This window comes from Propithecus coquereli, unplaced genomic scaffold (assembly GCF_000956105.1).
Source record: "Propithecus coquereli isolate 6110/MARCELLA unplaced genomic scaffold, Pcoq_1.0 Scaffold871, whole genome shotgun sequence".
In the NCBI taxonomy this organism is placed as follows: domain Eukaryota; kingdom Metazoa; phylum Chordata; class Mammalia; order Primates; family Indriidae; genus Propithecus; species Propithecus coquereli.
In genome coordinates, this window is record NW_012154963.1 from 303,553 (window position 1) to 318,932 (window position 15,380).

Consider the following 15,380-nt stretch of genomic DNA (forward strand, 5'->3'; position numbering starts at 1 on the left):
AAAAAAAAAAAAGACTAACAAGACTAAGTTTTAGTGAAGATGTGGAGCAACTAGAACTCTCATATATTACTGGTGGGCATGTGAAATAGTACAGTAACTTGAAAAACTATGTAACACTTTCTTTGGAAAGTGCAATACACCCTTACCATACAACCGAGCCACTCCTCTCCCGGATATTTATTTAATATAAATGAAAACATATGTTAGCACAAAGACTTGCACATATATGGTCATAGCAGCTTTATTCACAATAGCTAAAACCTAAAGCAACCCAAATGTCTAACAAGTAAATGGATAAACAAAATGAGCTATATCCATTCAATACAGATTGATCAACTCAGTTAAAAGGAACTACTAATACGTACAAATGGATGAATCTTTCAAATATTGTGCCAAGTGGAAGAAGCCAAACACAAAAGAATATGTAGGTATGATTCCATTTATATAAAATTCTCAAAAATGCAAACCAATGTATAGTGATCATTTACTTAAAAATAGAAAAATTAGCCGGGTGTCATGGCGTACACCTGTAGCCCCAGCTACTTGGGAGGCTAAGGCAGGAGGATCACTTGAGCCCAGGAGTTTGAGGTTGCAGTTAGCTATGATGATGCCACTACACTCTACCCAGGGTGACAGAGTGAGATTCTGTCTCAAAAAAAAAAAAAAAAGTGACAACCATAAACCTTCTAGAGGAAAATGCAAATATCTTTGCAACTTGTTGGGGGAGGGTAGGCAAAGGTTTCTTATAAGGAACACAGAAACTGTAAAAAAAAAAAAAAAAAAAAATGACAACCATAAACCTTCTAGAGGAAAATGCAAATATCTTTGCAACTTGTTGGGGGAGGGTAGGCAAAGGTTTCTTATAAGGAACACAGAAAGTGATAACCACAAAGAAAGAAATTTGTTAAACTAGACTTCATCAAAATTAAAACAACACACTTTTGCTCATAGAAAAAAATATCTTAAGAAAATGAAAAAAAAGGCAAGCCACAGACTAGAAAAAATATTTGCAAAACACTTTCTGACAAAAGACTAGTATCCAGAAGAATAAGACAAACTCAAGCAACCCAATTTCAAAATGGGCAACAGATTTGAAAAGACATTTCACAAAGGAAAATACATGAATAACCAATGCGTACATGGAAATGTGCTGAACAGCATTAGTCATCAGGCAAATGCAAATTAAAACCATAATGAGATACCACTGCACACCCACCAGAATGACTAAAATCTAACAGAGCGACAGCACCAAATGTCAGCCCGCACGTGGAGCAACTGGAACTCTCGTCCACTGCTGGTGGGAGTGTGAAATGGAACGGCCACTTCGGGAAAAGATCTGGCAGTTTCTTATAAAACTAGACATGTCCCTACCCTATACCTGCTTGTAAATATTCACAGGAGAAATGCAAGCACGCGTCCACAGAAAGCCTTGCATGAGAATACTCATCACAGCAGCTGCATCAACAGCTGAATGGCTAAGAATCTGTAAAACGTCCAAACATGGACAGATCTAAAAAGCATTCAAACTGGCAGAATTTATGTGTGATGGAGAAAAATCACAACCATGGTTGCCCCTGGGAGAGGTGGGGGCAGTGGTGGACGGGGAGGGGGCATAAAGAGCTGTGGGGGCAATGGTGATGTCCTGTATTCTGATCCGGGTCGGGATACGGTGTATGCATCTGTCAAAATTCTCAAAACGGAACACTTAACATCCGTGTGTCTCACGGTATATAAATTTTATCTCAAAGGAAAAAAGAAGGACCGTAAACAAATACTGGACTCTAGTTAAGGAAATGCAAGCTGAAGTGTCTACGGGATGTTGTGAATTGATTTCTGCAACTTGTTTTGAAATGTATCAAAAAAGAGCATGGATTGTTGGTAGATGGGAGTGTGGACGTGATAAAGCCAACAGCGAAGTGTTCATGGTAGAATCTCTAGGTGTGGCATGGTGGGGTCCACTCTACAACCTTTCATCTTTTCTGCGTGTTTGAAAACTTGCACAGTAGAAAGTTGGAAACATTTAAGAGAGATTGAGACATATCAACCAAAAAATAGGAAAAATGAAATAAAAGAGGTGGCAGGAGACCCTTCCCTTTTTGCCTAACTGAGCTTGCAACCCCCCTGCCCTGCCGATGGGGACAGGAATCCCAGGGGTTCGCTCCCCAGCCTGCGCCGGGGGAGGTTCCTCTGTGCTCTGGGGCTGCCCGGTCTCCCCACTCCCCCAGGAGCAGCCACAATCAGCGGGAACCAGCCCGGCAGCCCCAAGAGTTCAGCGAAAATGCAACCCGCCAAGCCGGCTCTAGAGGGCTTGCACCGCCACCTGCTGGGGGAAGGCATTGTGCACCGGATCCCCCCTTCCCCGCAGCCAGCCCCCACCTCCCTGCCAAGGCTGGGCCCTCACTGCAGTAAAAGGGGGGCACTGACACATGGGATTGACCCCCCCGCCTACAAACACACATCACAGTGGCCCGGACCAAGACCACCCACTCTGGGTGGAGCACAGGCCCCGGCCCCTTCCTCTCTCCCTGGGACACGGGGACATCAGCACCAGGGCACTGTGAAGACCCCCGAATTTATAACATATTGAAGTCAATTGTTCTGAAACTGCAGTTCTGTGATTGTTATCGACAGCAGTATCCTGTGCTGTCCCCTGGGAGCAGGGCGCACTGGGACCCCAGCTGCACTCCCGCTCCTGGCTGGAGGGACCAGCTGTCCAGGGCTGGGTGGGGCGGAGTGGGGGAGGCCCAGCGCAGACTGAGGGCCACCCCGCATGAGCACCAGGGCCAGCAGGACAGAGAGAGATAGGCCAGAGCAAAGCCATGTAAGACGAAGCCATGTAACAGAGAGGCCCAGGCCCTGTGGTTTCCTTTCTGCTGCACCTTTGCCCCCAGCACCCCACAGCGGTTGAGCACCACGGTCTGCGAGGCCAGCCAGGCCCTCGATGCAAAACATCTGCTCTGCGCAGTGAGGTACACAGGTGCCCCCACCCCAGACTTATTAGCATCCCCTTGCCCCCAAGTTCCACCCAGCCCTCTCCTGAAAGGACAGAGGACACATGCAGGGAGGCTGCCAGGGGCCTGGCCTAGCCTGAGCCACCTCCAGGAGTTGCCCTGGAACTCAAGAGCTGGAGAGGTGGCAGCTCAGGGCCCACATCGCCTGGAGGTGTTGACCGTCCCTGGTCAATGAGCCCACAACACACCTCCTCGGTGCCATCCAGACCCCGGGGTCCACAGCGGCAGGTGGGGCAGGCCCGGCTCTCAGGAGCGCCGGAGCAGGAGGGAGATGCTAGGACCAGCAGACCCCCAAGGAGGCAGTGGGCCTCCCCGAACCCCCATCTCAGGAAATTCGGCCAACCCAGGGGAGCAGCAGAGGGGACTCTCCTGAAGCAGAAGAGGTGGGGGGCCAGCCCATGAGGACAGCAAGGACAGGAAGGGAGGTGCCTGGAGCTGGGATGGGGTGGGAGGGGTGAGGCTACATCCCAGCCCTGCCAGTTGCAAGGGGAGCCCCCGTGGCCACCCCAAGTCTGAAGACCCTGCTCCCCTGCTCGCCTCTCCCAGGGACGGGGCCAGACCCTCAGCCTCTGCTGGGGCTCCGATCACAGGAGGGAGGTTCCACCCCAGCACCGAGGGCCAGTCAAGAACACTCCGGATTTCCACGCCTGCCCCAGAGTCAGGGGCCCAAGCCGGGAGAAACCCAGAGGTGGGTGGGACGGGACGGCAGTCCTCAGGCACCAAGCATGAGGGTTACTGTGGGGGAAAGCAGGGGGACGAGAAGGCCTTGGATGCGTCACATGGGGGCTCCCCACGCCCCTGCCTGGACACTCAGGACCCAGCTACCATTCCTAGGAGAGAGCCGAGGGGAGTTTGATCAGGAGTCAGTCCCAGTGGAATCCCATGTGGGTGGCAGGGGCTTGGGGCACAGGCTTGTGTCCAGATCGGGGGGGAACCGGGGATGAGCATCTCTGAGCAGGAAGCAGACAGAGGCATGGCTGGCAGAAGCTGAGAGTGAGAATGGGCGGAGAGGCTTCCCGGGAGGGAGAGCTGAGCAAGGGGACAGCCTCAGACACTGAGCCCCCACACCCGGACACACACAGTCGGTCTCATTGGCAGGCCGGCAGCCACACCACCGAGAGCACGAGGCACGTCTACACAGGGGGCCTCGGGAGGCCCGGGCTGGCCTCTGCCCGCCCAGCCGGGCTTCCCCGCGGGACACGTCCAGCCACAAGGCTGCCCGGCTGGTGGTCCTGGCCAGGCCCAGGGGGACTTCCCCGGGACTTCCCTACTGCCCCCATTGCCTGGCGGAGCCAGCCTGGGTGTGAGAGAAGAAAAGGAGCGGAACAAGAGCCCGGAACACGAAGCTGGACCCGTCCTTTCGCCATGTGCAAAAATTAACTCACACTGGATCGAAGACCTAAACTCAAGAGCTTAAACTACAAAACTCTTAGAAGAAAACACAGGGGGAAAGCTGCATGATGTTGGATTTGGCAACGATTTCCTGGACGTGGCACCAACAGCACAGGCGACAAAACAACAAAGAGATAAATGGGACTTCAGCAAAATTAAAAACGTTTGCACATCCGAGGGCGCTAACACCTGGGTGCAAAGGCAACCCGGGGATGGAAGCCATCGTGTGCCACATCCAGGATCAACATCCAGAGTCTACAGAGATCCCCTAAAACTCAACAGCAAAAAAGCCAAATAATCCAAACCAAAAATTGGTAAAGGGCCTGCATAGACACGTCTCCAGGGAGATACGCAAAAGGCGAATAAACACAGGACAGGGGCTCCACCTCACGACAGTCGGGAAACGCAAATCAAAACCACCCCGAGAGGCCTCCTCGTGCCGGCGGCAGGAAGACACGTGGCGGGAGCTGGCAGCCACGCCACAGGGTCGGAGTGCGCCAGCGAAGAGTCTGGGGCATGGAACCACACTGTGCATCCCGGACACGTGGGGGCCGCGGCGGGGCGGATGGCCCCCAAAACTCACGTCCAACCGGAGCCTGTGCACATGGCCTATTTGGAGACGGAGTCTTTGCAGATGCCATTAAGGGTCTCGAGACCTGATCGCCCTGGATTACCCAGTGGCTCTAAATCCAATGGTGACACAGGGGAAGGCCGTGTGAGACAGAGGCAGAGACCAGAGGGCTGCGGCTACAAGCCAAGGACGCCAAGGACTGCAGGGGCCCCCAGGAGCTGGGGAGAGGCCAGGAACAGATTCTCCCTCCAGAAGGAACCAGCCCCGCCAACACCTTGATCTGGGACTTCTGGCCTCCAGCATTGTGAAAGAAGAAATTCCTGTAGTTTGTGGTACGTGGTTACGGCAGCCCAGGAAACCACTGCAGGGACCAGAGTCCCTGCCGGGCAGAACAGGAAGCGGGTGCAGAGGGCTTCAGGCCAAGCCTCTTGTCCTGGAGAGCTCATCGAGGCAGAGCCAGAGAGGCGGAGGCGGCCGGCAAGCTCATGACCCGTCCGGGCCAGGGTAAGAATCCCCCAGGGGGTTCAGAGACCGTCTGGGACAGAAGGGGATGCGTGAGGACTGAGGGGCTCCCACGGGGCCTCCTGCATGGCCACCCATGACCCAGGGCCTGACCTCAGAGGAGCTGAGCCCCACTCTGTGCCCCACTGCGTCGGGCGGACACCCAGCAGGGGCAGGAGTCTGGTGACAGCACGGCCAGGCCCCTCCAGGACCCCCCGCCCACAATCGTGACTGTGCAGAGCTGTCCACGTCCCCTGCCTGCAGCTCACACACACGGCCTGTTCCCACCCTCCCAGGCCCAGCTGAGCGGGGTGACGGCTTCCCAGTGGAAAGTTCCCTTCTTGGAGAGTCTCTCCCTGCTGAAACACAAGCTCTTGGAACAAGATAAAACTGCTTAATTTGTAAAAGCCACAAAGCCAGGCCAGAACCGAAGAAAAGCCCCAACCCTTGGCTGGAAGGAGCGGCCTTCCATGCCTTAGCGGCCAGTCACTGCTCTGTGACTCATGCCAGCCCTGCTGACGAGCCCTCCAGCATCTTCCCAGGGGAAGACCACAGCCCCAGAGAGGACCGAGCAGGCCCCCAGGCCCCGGTGCACAAACCAGGCGGGAGCCAGGGGCTGCCACTGGAGGGACGAGAGGGCAGGTGGAAGGGCTCCTGAGGCTGCCAGTACCTGCCGAAGCCCCTTCCCTGAGGCTGGTGGACCACCAGGGACTCACCAGGGCAGGACCGCACCTCACCTACCCCCACCCCTTCCTGGCAGCCTGGGCTGGACACGCCCCAAACGCCAGCCCAGCGGGGCACAAGCAGCAGCCACAGCCACGTCTGGAGATGAGCGGGGCCGTGTCTGCCAGGCAGAACCTGTCCCCACGTGGGGACTGAAGCTGCCACCACAGCGCCTCGTGGTGAGACAAAGGGGCAGGAGCCACGTGCCCAGAGGGAAGGAAGGAGCTCGGCAAGGCCCGGCGGCCCAGGAAACTCAGGGCACGCTCTGAAACCCCCGGGAAGGGAGGGGACGCTGCCTGGGGACCATGCTGGTCACACTCCCGCACCTTGCAGGTTAGGAAACTGAGGCTCAGGGCCAAATGGTGACTTGCTCAAGGTCTCCCAGCAGGGACAGGACAGGAACTCGCTTCCCAGGGACTGGTTCAGAGTTCGGTTACAATGAAAGACCACAGTTAAGGTCTGACCAGGGTGAGAAACATGTTAAGGAAATAGTTCAGGGATTTTCATTTTCATTCTGTTATAGCCAGTTTGCAACTGAGTTTTGGGGGAAAAGAACAAATTTCTTTGATGGAAACACATCCAAATGGGGATGTCGTAGAAGGTACCAGTCTCCCGTCGAGGCACATCCTGAGCGAAGGTCCCCACTCCATCCCTGTGGAGCTGCCCCGGCTGAGGGCAGCGGGGGTCGGAGCCGTCCCAAGGCATACACCTGGCCGTTTTCAAAGGCTGTTTGTTCAGCCCGCGAGAAGCCCGTGTCTGGTTAGCCTGAGAGGTTCCCAATGTCGCTATCACTTCCGAATCTCCAGGGAGCCCCTCCCAGCCCCTTGCCTTTGTGCTGGCTCTCGGACCCCTGGCCATCACTCATCTGGGCCTTGGCTTGGTCATCTATGAGATGAAGGCTGGACCCAAGGCTCCCCAAGGCCCCTGCCAGCCAGGCCGGTGAGCGACGTCCTCCTGGGCCTAGTGGCTGAGGAGGCAGCAGGCCCCACTCTGGTCCGCCCAAGCTGCCTGTTGGAGGCGGCCACTCTGAGGACCACTCCATCCGCCCAGCCCCATCCACCCCAGCTGGCCCATGTCCCTGAGACAAGATGCAGTTCCACCACCGGCTGCGCCTTCTGCCCATCCCCGTGGCTGCCCCCGCCGCGTGGTTCACCTGCAGTGGCACAGACGCACACACGCCCCGTCAGCAGGACCCCGAGCGGCTCCCCTCTCAGCGGCTGCCCTGCCGGTCCTGACATCACATCAGGATGTGGCCCTGGGAGCAGGAGCTGAGAAGCTGCTCCATCCTGCAGAGAAGCCGTTGACATGGGCCTTCCTTCTCTCTGGCCCCTCAGGGACCCCCCAACACACACACACAGTGGCAACCCGCAGCCCAGGGCCAACCACACTTGCATGACAGTCTTAGCCTTGCTGTGACCCACAGGTCACCCCAGAACACCTGAAGCCTAGAGTGCAGCTCAGCTCACCACGTCCCCAGCACCCAGTTTAGAGGGTGTGCCGTGCCCGGCAGGCACTGACTCATGGTCATCACTGGCACTGATGCCAACTGGGGGAGGTGGCAGCCGCGGCACACCGCATGCGAGTGAAGGAACGAGGCGGGCGGGCCTGGAGAGGGGAATTTTCTAGACAGGGTGACTCAGGGAGGGGAAACCTCCGTTCTCTTCATTTTTCGACTCATGCTCCCGACCCACGGGCCTGTGCCGGCTTCAGGGGGCTGCCGACGTGAATGGCCACACGTGCACACACGTGCACACACATGCGCACTCTCCCAGACACGCCGGCTCCTCTGAGCACCGGGAGCTTCCACCTCTGTAATCAGCTGCCGGGAAGGCACCGAAATGCTATTTCAGGGAGGAGTCTGGGGTGGCCTTGAAGACAGACCTCGGCTGGCAGCAAAACAACAAACCGCCCGGCGGAAAAAACCAACCACCGGCCAATGCCAGAGTGTCCCAAGCACCGCCCTAGACCTGAGCGCCAGGGGCAGGTCCCCCCACCCCTTCCCCAGAGCCCAGGGTCTCAGCACCCACAGTGGCTGTGAGATGCAAGAGAGGCACATGGGAAAGGAAGGAGAAATAGCCAGGGGGGAGGAGAGAAGAGTTTAAATAAAAGCCAGACATAGCGGAGCTCAGCTTTTGGAACAACATTCTGTCCCAACTCAGAATAGTCAAAAGGAAAAGAAATGTTTCTACAAAAATGAGCAAAAGTGACCCTTGGGTGCTTATGTCCCCCAAGCAGAGACAGAGCCCCGAGTGTGGGGGCTGGCGGGCCGCGGCCGGGGGCTGTGCGCCTACCTGAGATCCGGTCCCTCTCCATTCCTACGGATATATTTAGCAGCACGCGGGCGTCCTGGCGTCCCCTTTCTCACCCCCGTCGCCCCCCCTTTCTGCCTCCTCCTCCTCCTCCTCCTCCTCCTCCTCCAAAAACACTCTTTGTCTGGTCTAATTTCTTCAATCTGTTGCAATCACGAATGCATCCAAATTACCACATTTCCATGTGCTGATCATATGTTTGTGCTCCAAACTGAAGTAGCATTGTCTCTTCAAACCAGAGGAGAAAGGGAGCAAAGGAGAGAAATTCAAAAAGAAGCGGCGGGGGAAAGGGCCAGGGTGGCCCCGGGAGTTAGCGCTGGCCGCGGCGTGTCCCTCGGTGCGGAGGCTACAGAGGTCCAGCAGCTTCCGGCGGCCTCCTCCCTCCACTCCCAGCTCCCGCCGCTGCCGGAGTCTCACTGCTCCTTTTTAATATCCACTTGGAGATGCTTAACTTAGCCTCTTGGAAACCAACTCACAGAGTCAAATTCCTGGCGACTTCCAAAGTCTTTCATTTTCCCCGTCCCGCGATGCTACGATTTCCTTGGGTTTAAGCATTTAAAAAGCCCAGTTCCCGCGTGCCTGCCTCGCCTTCCTCCGCCCCCAGCCCGGCCCGGCCCTTCCTTCACCCTGCACCCCGACTCGGCTGGGCGGGAGGGGTGGCCGTGTCCCAGGCAGGCAGGCTGAGAGAAGGTTCCGGAGCACCTGCCCAGGAGGAACCCTGTGAAGTCACCCTGTCCCGTTAGACAGAGGCAGCTGCTGTCCCCGCCCAAGCTGAGAGGCAGAGCAGGACAGGGACTTCCTGGAAGATTCCAGCCACACACTCATGAGTCAGTAGCTCCTGGCCGTCCCCTGGGAGGGACCAAGTCTTCTCGCGCCGACCTCCCCAGACTCCTTGCCTCTCCGGGAACTCGGGGCCCGGCTGGGGGTGTCAGTGCTGGTTCCCGATGTTCACCTGGGTCCCCTGGGGCTGCTCACCTGGCAACCTGGATGCTCCCCACCAGCACCTGGGCAGAGTCTGGGCTGGGCCCGTGGGCTACAGTGTGTGTCACTGGGAGTGGGGGATGGGGGGCACCCCTCTGCTCCCTTCACCTAAAGGATGCATTCAAACCTGAGACACAGAGACAGGTTCTGTTTGTCCAACCTTGTTCAAAGAAAATGTGTATCATGCCAACATTTAGGACTCAGGCGCTTTCCCTGAGAACTCCAGATTTTCAGCTTCTCTTGAAAGAGGGAGGGTGTGTGGCCACACCTGCGAGCCCTGCCCACCTGGCCACACAGGGCTGGTTTGAGGAGTGCTGTGCCCTTCCCATGAAACACACAGTTCCTGGTTGTTCTGGTCCCAAGGCCCCTTTACGGGTTTTCATTATTGGCCCAGACCCCCGGAGGCCTCTGAGTTTGTAATCCCTGCGCCACGAGGCCAGGTGAGTTACCTATGACCAGGTGAGGCCCACGCACAGCTCTCAGCTAGATGACAGAGCCTAAGGCCCTGCAATGTCACTTCGGGCTGCAGTTCCCATCCCCTCCCCGCCTGGAACAGGACCCCAAAAGTGGTCTCCTAGGCAGAAAGGGCATCTTCTTGGGGAGCGAGGAGACAGTTTCCAGCCTTCTGGGAGACACCAAACAGCAGCCGGCCTCCCCCAAAGAGCCTAGAGGACCCCAACGGCAAAGGCAGCCTGCGTGGGGAGGGAAGGGGGACGGTGTCTCAGCCGGGGTGGGGGTCCCGGGGGCTCTCGGGCAGTGCAGTGGGCTGAGTAATGGCCCCAAAATATCACAGCCTAATCCCTAGAACCTGTACATGTGACCTTCTTTGGGAAAAGGGTCTTTGCAAATGTGAACACGTGAAGGAGCTTGGCTGGGGCGGTCTTCCTGGATTATCTGGGTGGGCCCTGAGGGCCGTGGCAGGTCTGAGAGGGGGACAGAGCGAGACCCGACACGAGGAGAAGGCGAAGACGGACCCCGGGGTGCGGAGGTGCTGTCTTGAAGGCAGGAGTGACGTGGCCACGAGCAACGATGGCCCCGGAAGCGGGAAGAGGCAGAGACGGCTGAGCCCCCCACAGCCTCCAAGGGGACGCGTCCTCCCGACACCCCAACTTCGGACATGCGGCCTTCAGAACCGTGAGAGAAGGAACTTGTGTGACCTTCCCAGTTCGTGGTCATTTGTCGCAGCCGCGGGAGGAAGCTGGGGTAGGCACCATGGACCAAAGCGCCAGCGTTCGCTGGCCTGTCTTCTGTTATTTTATTTCTTTCTAAAACATTATGTTAAACCAGCCGCTAACGAGCGTTGACTCCGAAGGGTGGGACTCACCGAGGTTTCTTGGTCTGTTTATTTAATCTCTTTCCCAATTTAGAAATAATATTCCTGATTGGTCTTCCTGATTATAGAGGTAATGTCTGTTCGCTGCATTAAATTTAGAAACTACAGACAAAACACGAAGAAGAAACGCAGTTAACCCCACGCGACACCCTCCAAACCAACTCCTGCCTCAGCAGGCAAGTCTGGGGGGCCATGAGGCTCAGACCGGCCGGGGGTTGGGGGTGTGGGAGGAGTGGGCGGAGTCGGGGGCAGGGCTGTGGCGGGCTGCCACCCGGCCACCTGCTGTGTGCTGAGCATGCTGTGGGCGTCATGCTGCGGTTGGTGTCGCTGCCGAGAGCGCCGCCCTGACCCCCAGTTTTGGCACGAGGTCCATTTTCCTGCCAAGCCTAGAACTACACGCACACTGGCCCAAGCGGGGGGCATTTGAAACTGAAAACCTGGCAGCGCCGATCGGCTCCGCCGGGGCCTGCGCCAGTCATGAGCCGGCTCAGAGGTGGCACAGAGGTGGGGTGAAGCCAGGCCAGGGTAGGGGCAGAGGAGGAGGGCGCCACCTCCCCACCACTCGCAGTGTGCCACCCTCAGCGCAGGCATTAAGGGGGCAAGTCACCAGGCCAGGCCAGACTTGAGTCCTATAGCAGCTTCCCCACGCAGCTCCCCCCTCCAGAGGAACGCTGAGGAGGTTTCCGTGGTCGTGTCAAACTTTATCCCCGTCTCGGATTTGAGGCACGTCAGCGTATTAAATGCAGCGAGTGGTCCTGCGGTGACCAGCCTGGCGTGGTTTAACCCAGCTTCTCTCAAACTGGACCCAGGGTTGTTGTCCCCGGGAAGCAGGACCCTCAGAGCCACGGCTTTGGGAACTTGTGGCTCTGCCAGCCCACGAGCCCCAGCTCCTGGCCACCCCAGCCTGCCCACATCCGGGTGGGCACTGTTACCCAACAGCCCCTTCCAGACAGTTCCCAGGAGGGCGTCTTCACCCCCAACAGACCCCTGGCCACTTTCTTTGGAACGTCACCGTCATCAGTCCAGAGGTCCTCCGAATTGCAGAGTGGGGCTCTGTAGGCACAGGGCCACTTGCAGAAGCCGTGCGGGGCCCGGGCAGGGGAGGGGGGAAGAGGGGGCATCTCGTGGAGAGAAATGAAACAATCATTCTTCTCTCTCCAGCATGGCCTGGGAGCTGTTTATTTTTCGAGGATCAGTCAAATGCCTCCTCTGTCAGGCAGCCTTCCTGGGTGCCCCTCCCCTCCCATCCTGCTCCCCAGTGCCGCCAAGCCTTCATGGACAACCCTGACATCAGAGCCTCCGGGTACAGATTTTCCTCCTCCGTGGAAATTCGTACTCCAAACTGGTAGTGTCTACAGCCTAAGCCCCTGCTCCCACGTGAAACAAAAGTAAAAGGTATGGGTGGCTTCTCCTCCCCCACCCACCTCTCTGGCCTCTGTGACCAAGGCCCAGTGGGGACCATGTTCCGTTCAGCCCCCCAGGCACACCGCCCTGAGAGCTAGTGACCCTGTCCCCTTCCACGAAGCACATCTTGATCCCCCCACACCCAGCTGGGAGGGGACAAGTGCCAGGCGTCCCCCAGCATGGCCTGAGCTCCCTCCACCAGGCCAGGAGGCCCTGGGGCTGTCCCAGGCGTCCAGGAGAGGGAGCATGTCCTCCAGGCAGCAGGGGCCTCCGGAAAAGGGGCTTCACAGGTGGCACCACCTTGACTCACTGTGAGGAGGTGGGGAGAGGGACTCTCTGGCCGAAAGGACACTTTCTGACACTCTGGGCTCAGACTCTCTGCCACCTGCCCCCCTCCCACAGCGCAGGTGCCTGTGAATCCTCCGCAACGACCACCGAGCTGGCAGGAGATGCCGCAACCTCTCACTTCAGACCTGACAGCTCTGCTGGCTTCCTGCTCATCCCGACTCGACCACCAAAGTTTGCTTCCCCGAATGAAAAACGATGGAGCTCCATCCCCGGACCCTTCCGCCCACGCTGCCACAGCCACCGCAGCTGTACCTGCCAGCAGAGCCGGCCAAGACCCTCCGGGCCGGCCCCAGCCTGGGGCAGCGGCCTGCCTCTCCGGAATCTTCTCTCCACTTTTTGCTGTGCCTCAAGTTTCGGCTGTTCCTAAACAAATACAACCCAGCTACTCTCTGCCCTTGGGGCCGCTGCAGGGTTTACTGGTGCGAACGGCAGGCCAGCCTGTTGCTCTGGGAGTCCTTCCAGGTCAGCGTGGAAGGAAACCAAGACAATGGGAGAAGCAGCCCAGATGGGCCCAATTCCACCGCTAACGGCCCTCGCGCTCAGCCATCCGTCCCGGAGCCGGCGCTGGCGCTCCATTCGTAAGGGGCCCCCAACCGCCGGCGCAGGACAAGGGGGCTCTGGGGGCGCAGAGGCCAGGGCCCTTTGCAGAGGGCTCTGGAGTTTAAGCTTCTCCCCAGCAGACGTAAAACTCCAAGAGTGGGTGACTTTCCCTGGAGACCTGATTCTGCCTGCTCAGTAGGTGCCCGACAGTTGTTCGCTGGATGAACAATGCACATGAAGATCCAACGTGAAAATTATCCAACCCGGCGCCACCCCATAGAACTTTCTGCAGTGATGTAAATGTTCTGTAGCTGCCGTGTTCAACATGGTAGCCACATGTGGTGCTGAGCGCTTGCAATGCGGCAGCGCTACCAAGGCACGAGGTTTTCATTTATGTTAAATAATTTAAATTTAAATAACCACAAGTGCCTGGTGCCTGCCCATTATCCAGACCCTCTCTGTGGCCCTCTCCTCCCTGGAGACATTGCATTCTCCATCAATTTCTTCCCCAGAAGGCAAACAAAGGGGAAAGCTACTCTCTAGCCAAGGCAAAAGAAGGCGGATATTCCTGTTTGGAAACTAGTTTTTTGGCTGGCTGCGGTGGCTCACGCCTGCAATGCCAGCAGTTTGGGAAGCCAAGGCGGGAGGATCACTTGAGGCCAGGAGTTTAAGGCCAGCCTGGGCAACACAGAGAGACCCTGTCTCTACAAAAAGTATCAAAAAATTAGCCGGGCATGGTGGCATGCGCCTGTAGTCCCAGACACCAGGGAGGCTCAGGCAGGAGGATCGCTTGAGCCCCCGAGTGGGAGCTCTGATCTCACCACTGCACTCCAGCCCAGGTGGCAGAGTGAGACCCTGCCTCAAAACAAAGAAACAGAGAAACTGGTCTTTTGGCTGATTCCTCCAAGCTGCTCCTATCAAGGTCAGTCCAACAACCGGCACTGGTGGCCACCGCGTGCCCTGCGAGCATCCCAGCCCCGTCCACGGCTGCGGAGGGAGGTGGGAGCTGCTGCAGAGGGAGGATCAGGCGGCCCGGGGTCGGGGAGAGCCCTTTTGAACCTTCCTGTCAGGCGTCCCCCTGCAAGGGCAGAGACACCGGGGACCCCAGTGTGTAAGGGAGATCCTGCTGTGGGCGAGGCATGGTCCGTCCACAGCATCCGGGTAGGAGGGTGTGCTGTTCTCCTGTGGCTGCTGTAACGAGCTGCTACAGACTAGGGGGCTGAAAACAACAGGTATTGATTCTCTCACGGTTCTAGATGCCAGAAATCCAAAATCCAGGTGCTGCGGGGCCCCGCTCCCTCCAAAGACTCCAGGGGAGGGTCCTTCCCGGCTCTGCCCAGGCGGTCCCGGTGACAGGCGCACCACTCCACTCTGCCCCAGTCTTCACTCGGCGTCTCCCCGAGTGCCTGTGCCCTCTCCTCTTCTTCTGAGAAGTCACTGGGCGAAGGGCCCACCCTAATCCGGATGATCTCATGTCGGGATCCTGAACTACTCGCATCTGTAAAGACCCTATTTCCAAATCCCAGGTCACATTCTGAGGTTCTCGGTGGACGTGAATTTTGGGGAGACACTGTTCAACCTAGCACCGAGGGTGCGATGGTGGGGCTGGGGACGAGGCCATAAACCCCAGAGCTGTTGGGAGGAGGAAGAGCAGGACCCAGCAACGAGGGGGATGCCGGACGGGAGGAGGAGGCTCCAGGACCCGAGCCGGGACCAGGCGGCAGGCAGGTGGCGGGAGGCTCGGGCACGCCCAGGGAAATGCTCTGGGAGCCGTGGGAACGGGCAAAGGTTGGCCAGGGGCTGCAGTCTGGAGACGGCTGCCCAGGGAGGCTGCCTGAGACAGGAAAGTGGGCAAATGTGGGGGAACACAGAGGGGAAGGCCACTCGGGAGGGTGTGTGGCAGCTGCTAGAAGGGCTATGTAGCCCAGCAGACCCACCCGGGGGCACAACTGCGTGCCCAGGACACACACAGGGATATTCCCAGCAGCGTCTGTAGCAGAGAAGACCCTCCGTCAGTGCCACCAAAAGGCCGAGGCATAGACAGACTCCGCCTCCCCATACACAGGAACACACACTGGCAGTCAAAATGAACGAACCGCAGACCTGGGTGGACAAAGCTCAAAGCCATCACGTTGTGCAGACAAGCAAAGAGCAGCCGCTGACTCCCAGCAAGACACCAATGACGCCGCATTGGCGGTACACAAGATGAGACATAGATTGTTCAGACACACACAACCACACGGCACAGACACACCTGTGCCGTGGAC

The 15,380-nt window shown here is 57.7% G+C and overlaps 1 protein-coding gene across 3 annotated transcripts in view; it reads right to left on the reverse strand.

Moving 5' to 3' along the window:
* SEPT9 (septin 9) overlaps positions 1-15,380 on the reverse strand; it is a 167,910-nt gene that overhangs the window by 131,204 nt on the left and 21,326 nt on the right. Inside the window, exon 1 of one of the 3 annotated variants that reach the window (XM_012664217.1) lies at positions 8,490-9,259. The exons of the other annotated variants lie outside the window; for them this stretch is intronic. Coding sequence (XP_012519671.1) covers positions 8,490-8,511 — 22 coding nt within the window. The 5' untranslated portion in view covers positions 8,512-9,259. Of the gene's footprint in view, positions 1-8,489; positions 9,260-15,380 lie in introns of those variants that run through there. 3 annotated transcript variants of the gene reach the window in all.